The 23580-nt window shown below is 40.2% G+C and overlaps 2 protein-coding genes across 4 annotated transcripts; one reads left to right on the forward strand and one right to left on the reverse strand.

The window, feature by feature from the left end:
• Positions 1-4702: 4702 nt before the first annotated feature.
• On the reverse strand, positions 4703-18218 carry LOC119736507 (ras-related protein Rab-15-like). Its single transcript, XM_038210526.1, has 7 exons — positions 17899-18218; positions 12757-12817; positions 9972-10032; positions 8566-8643; positions 7518-7607; positions 6542-6607; positions 4703-5094 (listed from the first exon to the last, which is right to left on the reverse strand). The coding sequence occupies exons 1-7, from the start codon at positions 18020-18022 to the stop codon at positions 4951-4953; spliced, it is 624 nt and encodes a 207-aa protein (XP_038066454.1). The 5' UTR covers positions 18023-18218; the 3' UTR covers positions 4703-4950.
• On the forward strand, positions 17975-23031 carry LOC119736486 (translin-associated protein X-like). 3 transcript variants are annotated; one of them, XM_038210519.1, is made up of 5 exons: positions 17975-18060; positions 19435-19543; positions 20257-20373; positions 21626-21893; positions 22214-23031. In XM_038210519.1, the coding sequence occupies exons 2-5, from the start codon at positions 19485-19487 to the stop codon at positions 22646-22648; spliced, it is 879 nt and encodes a 292-aa protein (XP_038066447.1). In that variant the 5' UTR covers positions 17975-18060; positions 19435-19484; the 3' UTR covers positions 22649-23031. The 3 variants fall into 3 exon arrangements, with proteins under 3 accessions (XP_038066447.1, XP_038066440.1, XP_038066434.1); XM_038210512.1 differs by lacking the exon at positions 17975-18060 and adding an exon at positions 18212-18340; XM_038210506.1 differs by lacking the exon at positions 17975-18060 and adding an exon at positions 18358-18540 and having other exon boundaries at positions 22214-23030.
• Positions 23032-23580: the final 549 nt, after the last annotated feature.

The raw sequence follows: 23580 nt of genomic DNA on the forward strand, positions 1-23580 counted from the left end.
TTTGTTGCCCATATTTGTCATTTCTTGTGGTGTCTTGAGGACTTTTATGTTTATGAAACCTTTGCAATTATACATAGGAGAGCTAAGGTCACATTTGCAAATGGACAGGATGTGTGAGTTTAGGTTTCGCTATGAAAGACTTTTAATGCCTTTAATCTGCATGCAGGAGGGTGGGGAGGGCCGGAGCTTGTGGTGGGGCTTGAAGACCGAAACCCCCTACCCCCTTCCCTCCCCCCCTCCACAAAAAAAGGGAGCCTAAAGCCAATTTCACAATGCTAGAGCATCAATTAGACGACAGAAAATGCCTAAAAGGGGGCCAAAACACGGCTACGTACATCGCATACCATTGAGAAAAGTGCCCCTAGCATCCGAGGTCCAGCCCTTTCCTTCTCACTTTTGAAATAGCCACAGCTGGTTGAAATAAATTACTGGTGAGCCCTCCACAATGACCAATCCTAGGAGCACCACCAAATATTGTTTACGCTTAATCCCACCCATCCCACCAAAACAACTAGATGAATGGGAGGTTTGCGGTAACACCGTGTGAATGATATCCCTTAGTGAGTTGTGTAGTTCTGAGAAGAACCAGTTGGTTAATATAACTCGACATTTCGATCAGTATGCTCTGCAGGTCATCAGGAGACTCACTTAAGTCATTTAGAACAACTAGGTTCCCATAAATCAAGCACAACCCAACCCCACCCCACCCCCAAAAAAAGTTTGATTGATGTCGCCCACCCTTCTCTTTGTTTATCAAAGAAAACGGGGCAAGAAGAGGACACAAACTTTTTTGAGAACCACCCAAGACTAGAACCACTTCTCACCACCCATTGTCTAACAAAAAACTACCTCATCCTTCCTCGAAATTCGTAAAGATTTAGTCGACCACTCCCAACTACCACACCTCTAGTTAAAATTCCATATGGAGTATTTAGGCGGAAGACTATCCATTTAAGATCCGAGATCCAAGAAGACGTCGAAGTTTATTTGCATGTGCGCTTTATTTTGGGGCCAGGTAACATCATCCCCACCTACATGTAGTTCCCAAAGGAAAAATACATATTGCAAGCAAATTGTGTATCATTACCAGGGGTGAGATTGGGGAAGGAGGGAGAATGACGAATCAATCAAATAGGCAGAGGGTTTGGGGTCACTGAGGGCCCAGAGCAACGTAGGGGTAGGGTCAATGGTATATGTATGTTGTGTTTGCCCAAGGGCACACCTTAAAATACCCACTTCCTATTTTGTTCTCTATAAACTTTTATTGAAAACCCCAACGCTAAAACCTCAGGAATTCCACACCTCAAAAGGAACTTTTCAAAAATTCTGACAAACATTGTTGCAAAAAATCCTGAAACTGGTAAATAAGGATCGCGGATAAGGATCGTGTTTTTCATTCACAAAGCACATCACACCTGAAAGATGACCACTGCAATACTACTGGAGTTTTATGAAAGTGGAGGAAGACTGGTTTAATTCTGGAAGCGCATTTCCAACCCAAGAAAGAAGGCACAGTGAACTCAGTGAAGTAACAAAGTTGAACCCTCACCAGAACACAACATACAATGTGCATCAGTATCTACTACGTGCACAGTAATATGAAATAAATAGAATATACTTTTATATGTTACAAAAATATACAAGACATTCTAAGGTTAACTGATGGCGTGATCTAGGGCTATGCTACTTTTTGCAATGTGGATGATTTACAGAAGCTGATTTTAAAAAAAATGAAATGCACAATTTCAGATATTAATTAAATTAATATCTGAAATTTTCTAAAAATTAAATTTTTAGACAATCCTTTACTAAAAACAACACATTTAATTAGATTCATCAAATTTGTGACCGGGTACCAATGCTTTTTTGGATTTTTTTTCTTCTCAAAGATGGAACAGAACTTAAAAGAGTTGAAAGAACCAACAGTGTTGCACAGAATGTTCTAAAATGAAACGGATGGAAATTTAGCCTTTTGCAAAGGCCATCGTAGCGCAGCTGTTAAGCTACTGGAGCAGAGACCAGTTCAGTGCACCAAGAGGCAAAGCCATTCGCCAGTTAGTCTCCACTCCAGTCACTTGGGGATTCGCCGCCGCTGTCTACGCCACGATTGGCCTTGGCGAAAGGCTCATTGCTAACTTACATACACATGTATCCCTTCAATGCATCCCCATTCCCCAATTTACAAAATTCTGAAACATGATCCAAATACAGTCGAACACCTTTATAACAAGGTCCTTGGGACTTTACGAATTACCTTGTTATAACAGGTACCTTGTATTAACAGAAATGGAAACAAAGGAACACAAAGCAAACCAAAAACTAAAATGTTCCTTGTTATAAGCAGGACCTTGTATTAACAGTGCTCTTCTTATCAAGGTTCGACTGTAGTCCCTGAATGAATACATATAGCTCTTTTATTCTTGGCTTTCACATGGAATTTGATAATTTTATTATTTGGTCTAGACAATATTGCAACATTCCAGAAACTGAATATGCACATTTAGGAATAAATTAATGCACGTGTATCAAATTTCCTTCAACTCTACCATCACTCCTTCCAAGGGTACTCATCAACCCTTGAGGAGGGGGGAGATTGTTACTTTTGGCATGACTACTTGAGTTAAAAAACAAAATTAAAAATATTTACCAGTGTAACCAAAGTTACTTTAAGTTCTGAGTTGACGCTCTCTATGACTCTGGCGTACTTGCACTTGAATCTATTTAAACAAATCTGTTCTTATATTATTTGCAACTAAAAATTCAATTTTATTTGTGACTTTGATCGATTAACCCTAATTCCCTAGGCATTTTTGCTAAAAATACAACCTCAATTCTGCAAAATCCTCCAACTGCCTCCATGTAAAAATTGCATACAGCCTCAATCCTCCAAAATCATCCATAATTTTTTTTAATGTGGTCCTTGGAGGGGTGACCACTGCCTCAATCCTGCAAAATCCTCCAGCAATCACTTTTAATATGTTGAGGCAGAGCCAGTGACATCATGGAGCAGTGCGGAGGATTTCAAGTAGGGCATGATCTAGGCCTAAATTCATGCACTGCTAAGCACTGTTAAACAACACAAGGTCCGGCCCGAGACCTTGACACAGTGCATCCTTCAAAATCAGCCACACATTTTTTTGCCAGTAGCCTCAATCCTGCGAAGTCCTCTATTTTGCATAGAGGATTTTGAAAGATTTGAGACAGTTAGGGTTAAGCCTTTTTTTCTCCCGAGTTTTTGATTGAAATTTTTGCACTTCCTGAATGTGACCGAATTAGAATAAACTACACGATTCCTTTTGCGAATTGGATTGAATTCATAAAACACCTTGAGAACATTGTATCCAATCTAGAGTTCACCTTCCTCGGAACAATACTCCTCATAGAATTTAAGTAGATAAAATAAATATCTCAGCAATGAAATTAAAATAATGTGACATTCTTACAGTCAATAATTTGGCAAATGTGTACAAATATTACTCAAAGCATTACAAGACGATAATAATAAAAGTGCAACATAAAAGCTACATATATCTGATAAATAAACCAGCAGGTTGGGTATTCTATAAATAGCATAAATAAGTGACATTCCTGATATACATGTCCATAAACTCATAAACTTACCCTGATATGAAAGATTGTGAGACAGAAAGACAAAGATGAAAACTGGCACCAAAACCATGTAAAATGCAGCCACAAAAAAAAGACTAAAATCTTTTTCCCTCGACCCTAACCTTTCCGTCTGAATTTACCATTCAACTGAAACATTTCAACTTTTTCAACTTGCCAATCAAGATAATAATAATAATATAATATTCATAGTGGATATTTATAAAGCGCACATATCCACCAGGACTGGTGCTCAAGGCGCTACATCATTATTACCCTGCTCATTGGGCACATGAAACATTCCAAAAACCATGTCAGCTCCCTGGGGAGTATACAGCTCGATGCTGCTTGTAAGGCGCAAGGAAGCTAATTCAATCACAATAACCATCTCTGCCCTCACAGGTACCCATTTACTCCTGGGTGGAGAGAAGCAATGAGTGACAAAGTGCCTTGCCCAAGGGCACACGCACCATGACCAAGATCCACATGTTGTGGATGCCACTTGCACGAATTTGCTACCCCCCCCCCCCCCCCCAAATGATATGATGCCTGATAGGCGCATAACAGTCCAGTAAGGTTTTTCATAATAATTTGTTGTTTTCTTTTTTTATGTTTGCAAATGTGGTATAAAGGGTGAGTAAAAAATAACGAAACCCAAATGTCGGGACCATTGTTTTAGTGAAGTTTTGCATGTAACACTTTCAAAATCTAGGATATGAAAGCCCAATTCATAAGCTTCCTTTTAGTACAAGAATCATTCAAATCACTCGTGCACTTTTCAAGTTACAGAGTTTTAAACACAACCATCGTTTTAAAGTTCTGTCCACGGATCACAAAAAAAGGTGTGCGTTCTTTCAGCAAACGAAAACATGATTTGTTTTTGTTTTGCTGAAAGAACACTGAACTTTTTGTGATCCGTGGACAGAACCTTAAAAGGGCGATTGTGTTTAAAAATCCGTAACTTGGAAAGTACATGAGTGATTTGAATGATTCTTGTACTAAAAGAAAGCTTATGAATTGGGCTTTCATATCCTAGAGTTTGAAAATGCTACATGAAGAAATTAACTAAAACGGTGGTCCAGACATTTGGGTATCGTTTTTTTTTACTCACCCTGTATTCCCTATAAGACAACGGATGTAAGCAATGATGTGAGTTACGTGTACCTAAAAGTGAACTTCTGTTAGACAGTGCAAATTAATAAGCACACAATGTCTCAGATTTGACCTTTAAAAAATGAGGCAAACTGAACTGAAGTAAAACCTCTGTTTGGCAAGTGTGCAATGAACTCTACGTTAAAATAAAAGACAGTAAAATCTGACGAGGAAGTGTGCGGTGGCGCTTCATCAGCAGCAAGCTGACTTGCCCTGTGTTGGGTCCTCTAGATCTGCCCGGCTGTCCTCCCGTGCATACAGTCGTATATTCTCCATCTGCCTCTCGATAGACTTCTTCCGTTTCCTCATGATTTGCTTGGTGAGCATGACGAATGCCTGAAGGATAACAAAAAAAGACCCCCCCCCAAAAAAAGTCATGAATCGTGAACACATACCAAAATCAAAGCGAAGCGAATTTCAAAATGTCATCAATTAGAAATTTTTATGTGGAGCGCTGTGGTCCAATGGTTATGGTGTTCGACTCGGGTGCCATTTTAAACCCCGACGGGGAACATGGTGCTTGTGTTCTTCGGCAAGACACTTCACTACAATTGCCCCTCTCCACCCAGGAGTACAAATGGGTACCTGTGAAGGTAGAGACCAGAATGCCCTCATCTCAAGCTGCTGCAAAAACTGGTCTCATGGCTTGATGAACACGAGTATTAACAGTTGTGAAGTGCTTTGTTTCCTTTTGGTATAAAGTGCTACATAAGGCCATAAAAAAAGTCTCCAGTTTCTGGTATGCGCGCGCGTCGTCGTAGCCATGCGCGTCGGCAAAATGAAAAAGGTTTTTTTTCAATGAAAGATGATATTTCAAAACCGCCAAACTCACTGGTTTGACTGGAATCCTGCTGCTGCACAATTTTAACGTGTTTTTAGATGAGGTTATGATCGAGAATAAGATTTATGTGGCCTCTCTGGTCTCCCATAATATTTGCACTAAGTTTAGTCGGGCACCATTTGCTGTCATCAGCCGACATTTGAAGCAAAAAAAAAAGAGGAAATAAAAAAAAAGCCGCGTCGCCACACCACTTTTTGGGCAAGCTCCATACCAGAAACCGGAGACTTTTTTTGGGGGGGGGGGCCTAAGCCCCACATTATTACATTACTTTTTGACATTCTCCATCACTAACCAGGTCACCTGGCACTGACATTTTCGTCAAGTAGAACCTGGCCCTTAGGCTATATATACCCCAAATGGTGGTTCAAAGCTACGGCTACGTCTACTTTCAGTATGTGCTCATGGAGTTATAATTGTCGAAAGACCTAGACAAGTGATTTGGACATGGCCAAAAAGTGGTATAGAGAGTAGCTCATTTGTCATATGTGTATTTATTTCATTTGAAGCAACAAAAGTGCTCAAAAAACGAAGACAGGTGCTTTAACCTGATGAAGGTTTAGCTCTGTGAATGCTGTATATTCTGAGAAAACAATACTCTACGATCTCGTGTACATTGTGTCAATGCTTGCGCGCACCCATGCACGGATTCGCCCATTTAGAACCTTCTACAAACGGAAACTTTGAAAAATGCGTCACTTGACTCATCTTTGGAAATGACCTTCTTTTATTGTTTTCTTCAAAAAGACAACATGCCAGAAGGAATAATTTCACAGGGAGTTTAGTGCCATCACTATTCTTAAACCAAGTATGCTTTTCAACAATGATTTTGTGAGGTACTTTTTGGACAGCTGCAAATGATGTACTCTACCTTTAACATAAATATCCTGTCTTGCTTAAACCAAAGAAAAAGGACGATGATGACAATAACAGCTAAGACATTACCTCGTTTATGTTAGAACTGTTGTGCGCACTGGTCTCACTAAATCCCATTCCATTTGCCTTTGCAAACTGTTGAACAAAAATCAGAAAATATGATTGTTCAAATAAACCAGTAGTCAGTAGTCATCGTCTGTAGTCTCCTGACGATGACTAGAGCAGGCTAGTCGAAACATTGAGACCAAAGACAACTTCTTTTAGAACTAAGCAGGGCTGTTCTTATCGGAACTACAAACTACTTAGCGAAAGTTGATAATAAGCAGGACAAGTTCTTTTCAAAACTAAGTACATGTATCTATTGAACTACAGTAGTTATTACCACATGGTGTTACCACAAACCGAAACAATATTCAAATAAATCACAAAAGGAAACAAACTAGGGGGCTTCAGCATTATGCAGTAGTAATTATAAAGTTGAAAGACGACATGGTAATCCAACATCACTAGTTCAATTCCTGCTCCAGTCGATTTCTTGGTTCAACTTTAAAGTTAGATAATACATTGTACAATCAGTTTAATATATTAGACTGGAAACATTCAAACCATCTGCATGATGTGCTTATTCAGCATTTTGAATCCCTGGGTAAAGTTGTAATCTAATTCACAAGTGCCAGAACTGATAATGCAGCTGGAGATAGCCAAGGAATTAACCCTACCAAAAACATACAATTCGACCCAGCGCGCAAACTAAATTTCCCCATATACGTACGTAGTATACACAGAGCAGAATTACCATTCGTGCATATGAATAATTAATTAGCCATAATTCCAAAACCCTTTGACCTATAGTCATGAAATTTCTTGGCTATATTCATAAATAGTTGTTCTATGCATGTACCGAGTTTCATAATTTTTCGTCACTCGATGGCCGAGATCTTAGGGGGGTGGCGGAATCCGCCCCCCCCCCCCCCCCAAGGCTGAGAGATGGTCAAAATAACCCGGCCCTTTTAGGGTTACACTGAATCAAAGTCATTCTACGTACCCTTTCGCCTTCCTCGTATGTGACTGTTCTTAACGTTTCTGCATCACTTTTGTTTCCCACTAAAAACATGTCCACATCCGGGCCTGCATGCTAGTAACATGAAAACAAACAAAAAATTAAAAAGTCATAGCAGTTGTATACACGATTTTGTCATGCCAGCAGTCTGGTACCATGACATGGCGGGAATGTATAAACAAGAAGGCTTGGTACCAGATGTTACTGGAGACACACTTTACTTAATCAAAGTGCAATATTGTATAATATTGGACATGTCATTGCAGATTTTCTAGTGTATATTTATATATTAAATGCATTAACTACATTGTACAGGCAAGTACAGTCGAATCTCCTTAATACAAGGTTCTCTGGACTTACTGAAATATATTGCATTATCCGAACCTGCAATAACCAACAGTAACAAATGTTATAGCTAGGACAGACCGTGCAATGGGTGACTGTTTTGTCTTTACTTATTGCAGAAATAAGTTTACTGCAAATGGCATAATATCATCATCATCTTCGACAGTAGAGGAAATCCTTTTTAAAGTGAATCAGCTGCATATACATACACGGAGGAATTAAAAAAACAAAATCAAGATATTATTGCTAATTGGAACAGAAGTAGGGCACATGTGAATCAAAGGGAGATATCTTCTGTAAGGGTTGAATCTCCTCTTTAAAATGACACCCTGATCATGTCATTACTTTCACGGTTGACTGAGCAGTGACCAATTTTATGAAAGGGTCTATTTAGAGAATTGCGCCACTTTTCATGGTGAAATCTCTTTTTCCCCCCACCTGCCTTGATCGGCAACCATAGCCTTTCACTACAACCACAACTGTCATTTTAAAGAGGAGATATAACCTTAACAGAGGATATCTCCTTTTGATTCACATGTGCCCTACTTTTAGCAATAATATCTCGGTTTCGTTTTTTTTTATCCACCCTGTATATACAGGGTATATCCCTTTTCTTTTCAGAATTAGCATGGTACACAAACATTGTGTTTATTATAAACATGTGTGATACTGGCGGGGACAAACATACCTCTGTAACCATCGTCATCCACTTCTGAATATTAAGGAATGATGCCTCGCTAGTAATGTCATAAACTAACATAAAGCCCTGCAGGAAAAGAAACAAAATTCAATCGATTATGTAAAATTTAGCAAAACAAAACAAAAACAGGGTCAGGCACTCTACAAACTTAGCAGCCCTATGTTAAGTTCCCCAGTTTGTCAATGTCTTTGTTCAAGGGGCAGTAGTTAGAAGCACTAAATCTGTGTATGACATGTAGCCAGGATCACACCCAAAGTCACGATGCCAGCAAACCCTAAACCTGCTGAATCCAACAGGATCCAACTATGTCATATACCCGATGGAGCCTGTTGGATTGAGCAGTAAACCCCTTGTGCACATTCCTGATGCAAAATGTAGGATTCAGCAGTTGGACTCTGTTGGATTCAACAGAGTACTGAAAATAAGGCACAGTAGATTGACCAGGAAACTCCGGATGGACTCTGTTGATTTTAGCAGGGGAGTCCTGAGGAACTACATGTACTAGGGGGTTTAACAATGCTGCAAACCTTGCAAATAGCAAACAGGGATCGTTCATCTGGAGAGCATTCGTAAGATGGAATTTTGCGTCAGGGTTGATATCAATTCAATAATGGGTTAACTTGCCCTTCACCGACATATTACTCCGACACTTGCATACCCAGTGTTGTCCTGAGTGATTGTGAGAATATACAAACTATTCGGGTGGGACTCGAACCCACGACCTCCTGCTTAGTCACACTAGTGAAGACGTCTTGCCCACCGAGCTTGCCACAACATTCCATCTTATGAATAGTTTGGTTGTGGTACGCGCACCGCATCATATTCGAACCAGCCAGCCAACCCCGGTAAGCTCGGTGGCTCCATGTTAAGACGTCTGCACTAGTAAGCAGGAGGTTGTGGGTTCGAGTCCCACCTGAGAAGTTTGGGAAATCTTCCCATCTGGGGAGGATCATCAAGCTCAAGTCAAGTCACAAGCTATTCGAATGAACAGCGACATTATAAGCATTCCTTACACCCTGACTTCTGCTTCCGATTACATAGCATTCGAAAATAGGGTAGGTAGGTAGGAAACATTTTTGGGGGCCTTTTTTGTGTGTACGATCATATGGAGGTGTCTGCGTGAAGTCAAGGGTAAAAAGTATAAAGTGATGGTTTTGGGTGATATTTTTTCCTCATTTTTACAATAAAAAAATGAGGGTAGGGGCTGTAAGAATAGGGTAGGTAGGGAAACCGGAAGCAGTACTATTATTTTTTTTTTGGCCTAACTTGATAGAGACTCGCTAAGTTACATACAACCTTGCACCCTGAATCCTCATTTGTCATTTAAACAAATGTATCAGGTGTATGCAATAGGCTACTGCATACATTTCATCAGATGACTGGTCAGTGTTTACCTGGGCCCTTCGGAAGTACTGTGTGGTGATTGTGTCGTATCGCTCTTGGCCAGCTGTGTCCCTGCAAACATGACAATGGGGAATGATACATTATACTCGTGAAACAGAATTTTTAAGAAAACAACTGAACATCTGAACATGACAACCTGATGAATACCGAAACACCATGGCTCCAATGAACATGTGTGTGTGACGTGGGCCTGAGAAAACTTGCTACTAGGATCAACTTGAACTGTCATGTCACGTTTAAAGGGAAGATACAACATTTGCAAACATCAAAAAACAAAATGATCTGAAATTCTTTACTGGACTGTTAGGGAATGACAGTCTAAAGCATCCTGTAACGTCTGGCTCCTGGTGCGCTGACATTTTAAAGTAAAAAGTGGTATTTTTGTATCAATCTCCAACTCTGGTCGGCCGACCAGCGTGGTCGGCTTGGTCGGCCGACCAGCGTTGGAGAAAACTGTTTTTTTTTCAAAAAAATGCTCCTTGTTCTTAAAACTGCTCTGACCTTACAATTCCCCAACATCTATAAATTGCTCTGTTTCATCTTGAGTGGGGTCATAGAACTAGAGTACAAGAATATGATTGGTTTTCTATGTTTTTCCAGCATCTACGAACCCAAAACATGAAGCAAGCCAGTGTAACAATATTTGCTATATCATACTATTCCTCCAAATCCATTTATTTCTGAAAATTACAGCAAAAGCAAATGTTGTACATTCCCTTTAACATGTTTAAGTTATAATACAAGTTTACATACATGTACATGTACATACATAAACTGTTATGAATTTAATAAAATTTACTGAAAGCTACAGTCCATCATTTGCAGCTAACCAATTTCTGAAAGAGAGTAAGGGGACTAAACTCCCTTTGAAATTATTCTTTCTGGCAAGCTGTCATTTTGAAGAAATCAACGAAAGAAGGTCTTTCCAACAGTGCATCTTAAGATGCAGCAGGAAATTTCCTTTAGTATGTCGTTTTTGTTATTCTGTGAAGCGCGCGCAAGCGTTGACACGACGCAAACAAATGTGTGTAATTTACAATATGTACTCAACAACTAGGGGGTAGGGTTGAAGCACAACTGAATCTGTGGAGTTTATGGCACTTTTGTACATTTAAGCGTGGTCAAATACATTTTTATTAGCAAGCAATAAAGGTAATCTTGTGTGCATTATGTTGTTAGCATTGGCAAGTGCCATTGTCAGTGATATAAGCTGTACAAGTATGTACCAGCTTTTTGTTTGAATCGTTAACTACTGCATGTACCGGTATATACCGGTAGCCTTGAATTAATTGCTGAATCCAATATGATATCAGGCAGTTTACATTTGGCGCATCCCAACCAGGCTGATTTTGAGCACTTTTGTTGTTTCAAACGAACGTATTGCACAAGTTACAAATGATGGACTGTACCTTTAATTACTTATGTGATGCGATCAAGCTAAATAAGTCGTTTATCGGGAATTTTCATTTGGAGATTCAGGCCAAAGTACGGCCACTTCATCACAACTCTTGGTATTTCGTCTTCCATAACATTGTTGCGTTTCCGCAAATTGCGTAGTTTACTTCTTTCCCAATCAATCCATTCCACTCCGTGCACAGTGTAATGCTTGCAGCGATCCTGTGTGCCCTCACACAGCGCGAAGCTTACCACGAAGTCTTAGACACACGTATAAGTGTGCAGCACACTATACAGTACGCTATTGTATAGCGCGCAATGCATGTAGCGCTCACAGCTATTGAACATGTACCGCCATGGGACATGTACTTAGGACTTAGCCATTTTCCCTCCACCTTTCCCCGGAGTCGATGCGAATTCCCCTCACACACCTTACCTCGCATCTGACCCACATTGACCCAAGCATTTAGCGAATGTGGCTCGCTAAAACCTACCCGTGTATTCACCCCTTAGTGACCCCGTACACCCCAGCAAGTGTGTCCCGCTAACCCACTGGCCGAGACCTACGGTAGCTAGAGGTCAGGTTACATCCTTCATCTCATCCTGCTCATAGTTTTACTCCATAACCAGATAACATTAGTGTGTAGATTCCTACCTAGTCTAGAGACTAAGTCTTGTACACAAGCTTATGTACCGAGAAGTTATTCCCTTTCCCTTTTCCTTAAGGATCAGTTCCCCGTAAGGCACCCACGAGTGATCCTACTTCGCCCGCTAACCACTGCTCTCGGACTTTCTTCCAGTAGATTGTCTAAGTCAGTCGTGTACAAATCTCCCATAGAGAACTTTCCCCATGCCTTTGTACACGGATGCATTATTCATAACTACCAGAATCCAATGCTCCCATTGGCTAAGACGCGCACCCAAAAGTGTATATAAAGCGCGCAGAAATGGCAGTTCTGGTCATTGTTGATCTGGGCTCTGACCCCGACAGAGTTCCTGACATGTACACGTAGATTATCGAGCTGTCCGCTCACTGCTGGCCATAGACCCTAGTCTGTACACAGATAATCATGTACGCCTTAACTTTACATTGTATATAGTGCGCCCTCTATTGACCTGAGATGTAAATAATCCCGAATAAAGTACTAGTGTGTGTGTGTAAGATATTTGTATCTGACTCTTTATTTGATAATGTCTCTCAACCCAGAGAGACGTTACAACATTTTAACTAAAGATGGTATCAGCATGCAGTTTTCACAGCAGTAATGCTGAGATTGTGCTCTTTTCAAATCTGTAATAATAAAAAAAATTGACCAGGATCAACAAACGACTCATTTAGCTTGATCGCATCACATATGTTGGGAAAAATTGACTACTCACCAGATTTGCACTCTGATTCTGTTGTTCTCTAATTCTAAATTTTTCATTTTGAAGTCAATACCTGTGGACAGAGAAAGAAAATAAAAACATTATTCCTTAACACGGTGAGTGTATGAATGACTGAAAAATTGAATTTATATTGATTGAAGAGAAATTGGTGAGGAAGATTTCAAGAAGAACTATGGACAATGATGGAGTCTATGTTAAAGAAATCACATCATAAATTATAGATCATTTAAAAACAGTTCATTTGTTTTCATTCATTTACCGGTATGTGTATGTACATGTATAGTTAAACTTGTCTGTCTGATGGGCAACACTAAAGAACTATACACGTACATTATATACACACGCAGTATATCAACAATCATATCCCTGTAAAATCGCAAGCAAGATCATCAGCGTTATACTCATAGAGCTACAATGAACATGTAGAGCGCTAACTCTTCATTCTTGTGCGTGGAGAAGCTTTGAAACCGCTCTGGACGCAGACATTTTGAAGTTATGTGCGTGTTTGTAGAACACACTCAAAATAGATGGATTTAACTTTTAAAGTGTACTCTAAATGTAACGCGCAGGTAGAAGATACACAAACAACTTAAGCGCGTCATGACGGTTCAAAAAACGTCACGGCCAAAAGCATCTGCAGCTGATCTATAATTTATGACGTGATTTTTTTTTAACTGATGAAAAATGAAAGTTGGCGCGGCAATATGTTGTTTAAATTTCTTATTTATGACACAGGTCTTGTAAAAATAGTTCAGGTCCAGTAAGATTCTTCAGTTACTAGACCTGCTGTCTAGTGTTTTTTTTTTCATGAAATTCGAGCCCTGGCGTCATGATCGTAAAAAAAAACGTCACCGCGAAAAGCATCTGCAGCGGAGGGACGCGCACGCGTTGTGCTGTTTGCGTAGAGCAAAATAACAGGCTCATTTGCTGATCGTGCGTTTCGGTTTTGGGCGTATTGGCTTCGATGACACACCGGTGTGGAATACAAACGCAGATAGGCAAACAGATGTACAAAATACGTACAAAATTCTAGTTCTCCATAGGTTTGTGTACAAACATGGTTGGGCCCAGCAGGCATCACTTTGTACACGAGTTAGCGCTCTAGTAATTTAATATAGCTCTATGGTTATACTACCTGTACATGTAATTAAATTTGTAATAAATACGGTATGTACCGGTATTAATATGTCCATTAATATCACATGTACAAATATATAGCATATAACATTTTGTGAGGCTTCAATAACGTTCCTCCAAGTTAGTTACCAACTGTGATGTCAGGAATGTTTGTTATTGTACTTGTGTGCAAAACTGTAAATACGCACAATGTATAACAATTCTTAACTACCGGTACCATGACTACTGGGAAAGCTTCCATGCACATTACTGTGTGCTGTGAAACCGGTGTTACATTCGATGAAGCATGCATGCGGTCATCTACAAATCAACTCTACTTCTTGGCAGCACGTCCCATAACCTTCCCAAATCCCCCCAAATCCTCTTTGCAAAATGGAGGATTTTGCAGGATTGAGGCAGCTAGCGGTCACCCCTCCAAGGACCACATTCAAGACATAACGGATATGATTTTGGAGGATTGAGGCTGTATGCATTTTTTTTTTTAAATGGAGGCAGTTGGAGGATTTTGCAGGATTGAGGTTGCAACTTGCATCCTTGCAAAAATGCATAGAGAGTTAGTGTTAACTACATGTACGTGTATTTCAATACAAAAAGCACTGCTGAAAGATAGTTGTCTGTAGGCCTACAAGCCAGCTAAATAAAAGAATTGTTTAATTATTCACTGGCATAAAAAGAAAATTTATTGCATTTTTAGTGATCAAGTGGAATTAGAGTACCGTATTCAAAATGGCATTACATGTGCTTAAATATGACCTTGGCTTGGCCTCCATTATGCTATTATCCCAAAACAACTTGGTAACTGCATGTGGTTTGGTAAGTTATCCATTCCAAATAACAAAAGGTAAAAATATGGTCAGACATTTTTCACATATTTTCAGTATTTATCTGAACAAAACTGTATTATAATGCTCGGCCTAATTCAATGCATTCTTACCGGGTATTTTGAAAGAATTTGACATCGAGGCAGTTCTCAATGGATTGCAGTAGTGCATTTGGCCTGGGCTGTTTTGGTATTGAAATTCACCCCCTCCTAGCTTATTCATTTGGGCTATTCCACGGTTACTCACGTTACATTTTTGATGTACTTTTGATTTTCCTTAGGCTGTAATTACCTTACTGAAAAGGCTTAATAACTGTTATCCTCATGGTAGATAGAGTAGACCTAGACCTACATGTACATGTACCTAAGCACCAAAGATGACATCCAGAAAAATGTGTTATGTATGATAAACAAGACGCACAAAATCGGTTACTCACGATACGAAAATGTAACGTGAGTAACCGATTTTGTGCGTCTTGTTTATCATACATAACACATTTGAATTTTTTTTATAAAGGTACAAAAAATGTACAAATGAAGTCATTTTCTCTACGAATGATCTGTTTCAGTCCTATAAAAGTTGAGGTGAATGATAATTTTCATGGCTTTTGCATTTTTGTTCAAGTGATCAGCATGGGCGTCGCGAGGGGGGGGGGGCAAGGGGGGGCCTTGCCCCCCCCCCTGGAAAAGCAAAAAAAAAAAAAAAAAAAAAGAAGGACGCAAAAAAAAGGAAAAAAAAGAAAAGAAAAAGAGGCGCGAAGACAAAGTGGTGTAAATTTAATGAGTGGGGGGGGGGGGGGGGGCCAAAATGTCCCTGCCCCCTCTAAAACTGATAAATCGAAAATGTGTTGAAAAATACAAGCATTTTTGGTCAAAATTTTTTTTTGCCCCCCTCTAGAAAAAATCCTGGCGACGCCCATGGTGATCAGTCTCATTAAAAACAAAATCAAATTTACAGGAAAACTGGCATTGCACAGGCACAGAACAATACTCCAATTTAGACAAAAGCTAATGCATTGGACATTATGGTCATACTGATAGTAAGGCTGCATCCGAATCAGTTGTCTAGAGCTAGGTCTAGGTCTGCGCCCATTGAAAATACGTGGGGACGCGCTGACAATAGACGTAGCCTAACAGACATCTGGTACAGGCCAATGTTTGCAACACCACTCAATTAGGGGTCAAATCAATTGAACTGGTCACAGTACATTTGAGGTCACCACACGTTCCACAATTTATTTAAACAGCCATTGAGAATTGTATGGTGTGTTCTTTTTTCACAAGTAAGTTGAAGTGGAATCCAAATATAGTGAGACCCCAGGTGCAGAAGCAGTTCTTGACTCACATTTAAAGGTACTATTTGGTTAATTGGTGGCAGTATTTGAAGAGGGGGAATTTTTTTTTTTTCCCAACGATGGTCTGCTGACCATCGTTGGAAATTGATACAAAAATTTCACTTTTCTTGAAAATGAAAGCACACCAGTTGCCATGATTTCACAGAATGCTTGAAACTATTATTTCATAACAATTTGATGAATAGGCCTATGTATTTTTGTTTTTAAATGGTTGATGCTTGCTAATGTTGTATATATACTTTAAGCAAACAAACTTTTCTCACTACTTTTCCAAATACACACTGTGCGCTACATGTATACTATGTACATTCAAACATTGACTGTTTTCTTCTTTTTGAGAAAAGCTGTATTTCTCTCTAGACTGATGCCCAATTGCCATTTCCTAGGTTTACAACATTGATTATTTTTAGCTGTATCATCACGACTTGGTAATGATTCCTGGCCACATAGCATGTACAATGTACAATGTACATGTATGATACTGGGGATTACTGGTTTAATATGGCTAAACTAAAGGCCGGTGCATACTCAGTACAAAATTTAATGCGAATACAAATTGGTGATGTCACAGCAAACATTTTGTGCTGTGAATTCGCAAAAGTAAACACATTTCAACACCGGCGAATTTCGCAGCGAATGCAGCCCCCCTTTGTGACGTCAAATTAGGATCGCATTTGCATTCGCATGAGAAGAATTCTTTTCCATCCGAGTTATTTCCGAATGGAACAACCTCCCAACCATCACATGTGGTAAATGCAGCCAACCAACCTGTTTAAAGGGAATATACATCATTTGCTTTTGCTGTAATTTTCAGAAATGGATGGAATTGGGGGGTTGGAAATACAATGTATATAGCAAATATAGTTACACTGACTTTTTTGAGGTTTTGGGTTCGAAAATGCTATAAAAACCAAGAAAAACAATCATTTTCCTGTAGTCTGGTTCCCTGACTCCATATAAGAAGAAACAGAGCAGTTTACATAAATTGGGGAATTGTAAGGTCAGGGAACCAGTCTAGCTGGCTTGTATCCGTTCACCTGTGTGAAATCGATTGCAAACAAGTGCGATGGTCAATTGGGGCCAGTATATGAAAATAGCCAGTTTTTTTCCAACGCTTTTCTTGAAAATGACAGTATACCAGGTGCCATGATTTTACAGGATGCTTTACACTGTCATTCACTAACAGTCCAGCAAGGTATTTCAAAATGATTTGGTAGTTTTATTTTTTGATGTTTGCAAATGAACCCTTTAAGAACCAACTTGATGCCTATTGGAAAGAAATTGGATATGGGGTCATGAAGGCTTAGCCTATTCAATTCCCATCAACCTACATGTGTGTAAGTAAGTATAAAGTAAGTAAAAAAGACAAGGATAATGAACGTGAATAAACGTAAAGTTGGGTATTAAAGAAATTTTATTTCATTCCATATTTCATCAGACCCTTTAAAAGTACACGATCCTATTTCTCATACTCACCTTTAATTTGCGTTTGCAAAATGTTATCTGCGCAGATTATTGAGGATCGAGGATAAATATAAAAGTAAAGGGGCTCATAATGCTGTTAGAAGAGATGACATTAGGCCTAAGCATGGAGCTATAAAAAGGATTTAGGGCCTATGTAAAAAAAATGGAAATAAAGAAAATGGCATGACTCATGAAAAGTCACTAATGCTCATGTGTTAACAATAATAACATGGTTAAAATTTCACCAGGCATGCCAGACCACAGATCTGCATGATCTAGACATATAGGCAAGTGAGTCAGTTAACAAACGTAGGCCTTCCAGTTTTGATACTAAGTATTTGATACACATATACAAACCTATTGTGGAGATGTGCGGTGTGATAAATCCCTCATCAGTGTATCTGCACAGCATACACGTCTTGCCAACACCCGAGTCACCAATCATAAGCATGCGAATCAAAATGTCGTACTGCTTCGCCATCTCTCGGATATCTTAGGTTTTTAGCGATTCGTTGACAGGTGTCGTACAAAATATTGATTTCATTACTTGGCAGTTGATTATAAATGACCGTTTGGCAAGATCAGTCCTCTTCAATAAATATTATTAAGTTATTCATCAGTTGATTGATTGCTGTCATCGCATATTTCAACAGGTTGTCCCGCACCGTACCGTCGATGTGACTTCGCTAGATTGTTCACAACAAAAATAATACCAATGGCGCCTGGGTTCCATACAAGTGAAACGTAAACTGTATGGGAGTAAAGCGTTAAACAAAAGTCACCCGACTACCTGAAACTGGTAATCAGAAAAAAAGACACGCATTACATTGGAATTTGGCGGTAACCATTTAAAAGAGAGCGAATTAAACTCGTGTCGTGTGTAAACTTGAACTTAAAAAGTGGAAGTCTTTTCTCCATGATTTGACTTTTTCTTGATATTTTTATTAAGTATGGTCCGTCCTGACCGTGGTCATAGGGATGATGGGAAAAGTTTCAAAGGTAGGCAGATTGTAGGTTTTTTTATAGCTCCATTGGCATTGCTTAGCCTCGCTACGACTGAAGTCCCAGCCCAGTCAAGAGTCAAGTTGATCATGTTTTGTTTTTTTAAGCATCATAGCACGTTCTAAAGGGGGCGGGGCGAAGAGGGGGAGATGCTGGGGGCGGGGCAAGGGCTGGAGGTGGGAGGTTCAGGGGGGTTATGGATGGGGAGGGGAGCTGGGGAGGGGGATAGGAAAGAACTCCATGTACGGACGTCACTAATTCCCCCCCCCCCCACCACTTGCACTTGGCCTCTGCCTCTTCCCATGTAGTTTGTACCACCCCTAGCTGGAGTTACCCAGCCCTAAATTTAGGGCTGGGTAACTCCAGCTATACCACCCCCAGTTTACCCAATTAGGCCTATAGCTCTTTGACGTAATGATGCATGTCTTCAACTTGTTCAAGATCAGTGAAGTTTACAGGTTTAAACGAAAAATATTGTAAATCGGTGTACATATTTTCCAAAACTCCACGAGGGGCATGTGCCCATCCCCCAGAAGAGGACAGTGCCCCCTCCCCCAGTGAAGGTCAGTGCCCCCCCCCCCACCCCCATTTAAAATGTTTGAATTGCACAAAAACAATAAATCAGTTGCCTTCAGTGCCTCCCTAGAAGTTTGACCCTACATGTACATATAGTTATGCCTCCGAGACCCACAGGAATGACAGGATGAAAGACTTTGGGCAGCACAGGCCACGGGGAGCATTTCAGGAATTAATACTTAGCGTTTGGCCACACCTGTAAATATTGCCAATTAACTAATTCCCTAGATCAGCTGAATCTTGGTTGCATTGTTCATAGGACAATTTAATGTCTCTTTCTCCAATGTAACGCAACATCTCTGCATTTGTTTTCAGGACCAGCCAAGAGATCTCAGTCAGGCGATTCATGGCCAGCGAGCCAAAAGATGCGCAAGGGAGTCAAGCCCGCAGTTGACGAAAATTCTGAAGTTGTCAAAACCTTCAGGTAGGTTGAATCAGCTAATAAATAAAAAAAAGGATTGTGAACTCAAGATTTAAGAACTGGAAAATGTTTTTCCAGAGTCTCACTGTCTGTACAATTTGGAGAACACTGTTACTCACGTATGGTTGTACAGGAATAAGGGCCTACAAATAAACTTGCCACATTAGAAGTGCCCCACATTGGTGCAATCAACTGTCAACCAGAGAGAATCAGGCATGAGAATCTTCCTGTTTAAACAGGAATTCCTGTGTTTTTGTTGCCCAAATTTCCGCGTTTTTATTTGTTTTGAGCCTGTTTTGGGTTTTTTTGCCCGATTTCACATCTTTTTTTCCTGTTTTTGTGCAAGTTCCTGTTTTTTCTCACGCCTGGAGAATGCATCAACAGTCGTTTAACTTTTCCTTGGACTAGCTGATTTCCTCATTTTTTTAATTTCCAAGTCTGCCATTAAAAATTCAAAAACACTGTACAAAGTCTTCCAAGTCTCGGAATTTCCTCTTTTTTGTGTGACTTTACAGTTGCATACCTGCATCAACAGTTCACTTGTACTGATGTTTTCATCCAGGTCATTCAGGAATGTTAACATTCAGATTTCCCCCCTGATGTGGAACTTTTGGATCTGCATACACTGCCCAGGTGTTTTAAAGGCTTTTAAGTCTTTAAAATAAGCTGCAGGCTGAAGAGTCATTTTATTTTTCCATTTTCTCTCTGCTTTCAAGGATCTTTCAGTCGGAGTTGGATGCCAAGCATGACAAGCATGAGAGATTGGTCAAGCTGAGCAGAGATGTTACCATTGAGAGCAAACGGACCATCTTCCTGCTCCATCGCATTTCAGGGTAAGATCATACACAGTTCCTAAAACTTAGGAACTGTGGAATCTCTTTTGAGGCATCATTTATGAATTTACATCCTTCAAGTTACAAAATCCATTAAGCTGCTCATAAGATGGAATTTTGCGTCGGGGTGATGTCAATCAATATTAGGTTTTGCCCGTCACCGATGTATAAACACTGTATACTCAGTGTGCTACCCCTCGAGTGAAAGTTGGAAAAAAATCACTCGGGTGGGACTTGAATCCATGACCTCCTGCTTACTAGTGAAGACGTCTTACCACTCGACCACCGAGCTAACGGGATTGGTTGGCTGGTTTCACCACCTTCCTCAATTATGGAAGAGCGATGATAAGGTTAAAGGTATAGTCCATCATTTGTAATTTGTGCATTTTGTTTGTTTGAAGCAACAAAAGTGCTCAAAATCTAAAGAAGGGTGCTGAACAACTAAACCTGATAAAGTTTCAGCTCAGCTTCAGCTGTACATTTCGAGAAACACAACATTCTAGGATCTCGATTTCAAATCAAAAGTTGCTGAATCATGTTTTGAATTGGGCCTGAATTCAGCATCTGAGACATGTTCTCACTGAGCCGATTGCAGCTACTCATTGTCGTGCACCGATCCGACGAATTAAAGCAACTGCGCGCGCGTGTGCGTCGTGTCAATGTTTGCGGGCGCTTCGCCGAATAAAAAACGGTGCATCATAAGACGCACCGTTGGAAAGGCCTTCTCTTGTTGATTTCTTCAAAATGACAGCTTGCCAAAAAGATTAAATTCACAGGGAGTTTAGTCCCCGTACTATCTTTCAACCAAGTATGTTTTTCAACAATAATTACGTCAGTTATTTTTTGGACAGCTGCAAATGATGGACTGTAGCTTTAAAGAAATTTATAAATCTTTTTGTACCATGTTAATTATAATTGCTGTGTATATTTTGAAGTTTCTTGGCTACAGCAGGAAGCCTACATGTAGTATGTACTCTCACAAAAGGTGAAGTCATTATTCTGATTCAAGTTTAGAATCAAATCTATACAATAACAATTTGCAGTTGCCCAAGCCCAACATTTACATACAATTCAATATAGTTTGGACAAATATATGGTACCTCAATCAAACCTGTCTGAGGTCTGATTTTCATCACATGGTCTAGGAAACTAAATTATATATATATGGTAGTACCTCAATCAAATCCTGTCTGAGGTTTGATTTTCATCACATGGTCTAGGAGACTTACTTCTTCTTTCCTTTGTTTTGCAGAGAGGAGGATAAGGAGTCCCTCATCAAGGAGGCCCAGGGTAAGATTCAGGACATCCAGGCCAGTCGTCTCCAGCGCATTGCCAGGGAGCTGGAGGGGGAGGATCCTTTCTTGTTCCATCGGGCGGTTTCCCCGGGCCTCCAGGAGTACATAGAGGCCGTCCTGTTCCTGTGCTACGCGGCCGAGAGGAGGCTGATGGGACTGGGCGAGGTCAGGGGTCAGCTGGAGTTCAGGGTTCCCATTGAGGAAGGGGAAGATTCAAAGACAAAGGTACAATCAACGAAAGCGGCTTGTTTGATAGTATAGTATAGATTGTCTGCTGTGGACGGTCCATGGCATTTATATAGGGGGAGTGACACCTGATGCAAAAGTGACGCTGCCAATTAACCTTGGGATGTACTGGAGCTTTTTGGAAATTATCAGTTAGGATTTGATCAATCATAAAGAGACCACCTTTTTTCCAAAAGTTGAAGAAATATCTCTCAAGTTTATAACAAAATAGGAGTTCATGTTTTATTGGATACACAGTACTCCTGTTAAAATTCAGTAGAAATTGATTGCTTTGGTTAATTGTTTATTTGACCTGTCAGGATTCATCAAAACCTGAAGGGGAAGCTGCGCCTGATGATGCCATTGAGCAAGGGAGCCTCCCCAAGGAACCACCCTCAGCCACACTCCACAGGACTCTTGCACTCTATGTCTCCCCCTTGGATTACGTCCTCGGCGTGGCCGACTTCACCGGTGAACTCATGCGCATGTGCATCAACAGCGTCGGGGTTGGGGACCTGGAGACCCCGTTTGAGCTGGTAGCCTTCATGCGGGAGCTGTACGACAGCTTCCAGCTGCTTGGGAACCAGCCGGGCCGGGAGTTTGTGCGCAAGCTGTCCGTGATGCGACAGAGCGTGTCCAAAGTGGAGAACGCCTGCTACATGCTGAGGGTGCGGGGGTCGGAGATCCCCAAGCACATGCTCCTAGATGCCATCTCTTCCCTCCCGGACTCGGCACAGACAGACTTTGATACCTGAACTCTGTTACTTTCATTGTAATCCCAAGATACCGAGGTAATTTTTTTATTTTCATTTAAAAAAGAAGGAGATGGAAGTCAGAGCCATTGAAAAGTTAAAAGAAACATGTGAAAATGCATTGCCATCAAATCACTTCTTGGACCACTCCTTTGTACCTTTTGAAATTAAACACGCTCTGGTTTAACAGTTATTCTTTGAAATTTTAACAATGAGGAGAAATTGTTATTTTAACTGCAAGAAAAAAATACAAATATCCTTACCCTGTACTAACTAAAACAACTACAGACTAACATTGACTTGGAAACTAATGTGGTGTATACAGTGGAATGTCGCTATACTGAACACCGCTATACCGAATATTCGGCTATACCGAACATCATCCTTGGCTCCTGATTTTTGTGTACAAAACCAACCGAACATTGTTGTTGAAAACCGTCAACAGAAGAGCGACAAGTGGCTATTATTTCTTCAAGGCATAGAAGGGGAAAGCCACCCATCGATGTAGGTAGTAAGCTCAAAACTGTGTAATTACATAATTCAATAGTCGGCACGTGTTCGAAGTTGTCTTTCAGTAACTACCAGGGCGTGCACGTTGATGTTATGAGGGGCGCCATTTATTGAAAAGTCAGTACCGGAGCACCGGCAGCTTAAAATCGCTATCCCGAACGATCACTATTACGAACATTTTCTGTGGATCCCGCGATGTTCATTATAGCGGCGTTCCGCTGTATATATAAATACATTTATATTGCCCTTCATTACACATGTCTCAAAGTGCTTCACAATCATTACTGCTGTTAGTCAATGGTCCAATACCCTCATATGTAAGACTAGCTATGAGGAAATAGAGACCTAATTTCATATGAGAAGGAAAATAGATACATGTAGTAGCAATGTGTCTTGCCCAAGAACATTAATACATCAGTATGTTC

Source organism: Patiria miniata, unplaced genomic scaffold, assembly GCF_015706575.1.
Source record: "Patiria miniata isolate m_02_andy unplaced genomic scaffold, ASM1570657v1 HiC_scaffold_10, whole genome shotgun sequence".
Classification (NCBI taxonomy): Eukaryota; Metazoa; Echinodermata; class Asteroidea; order Valvatida; family Asterinidae; genus Patiria; species Patiria miniata.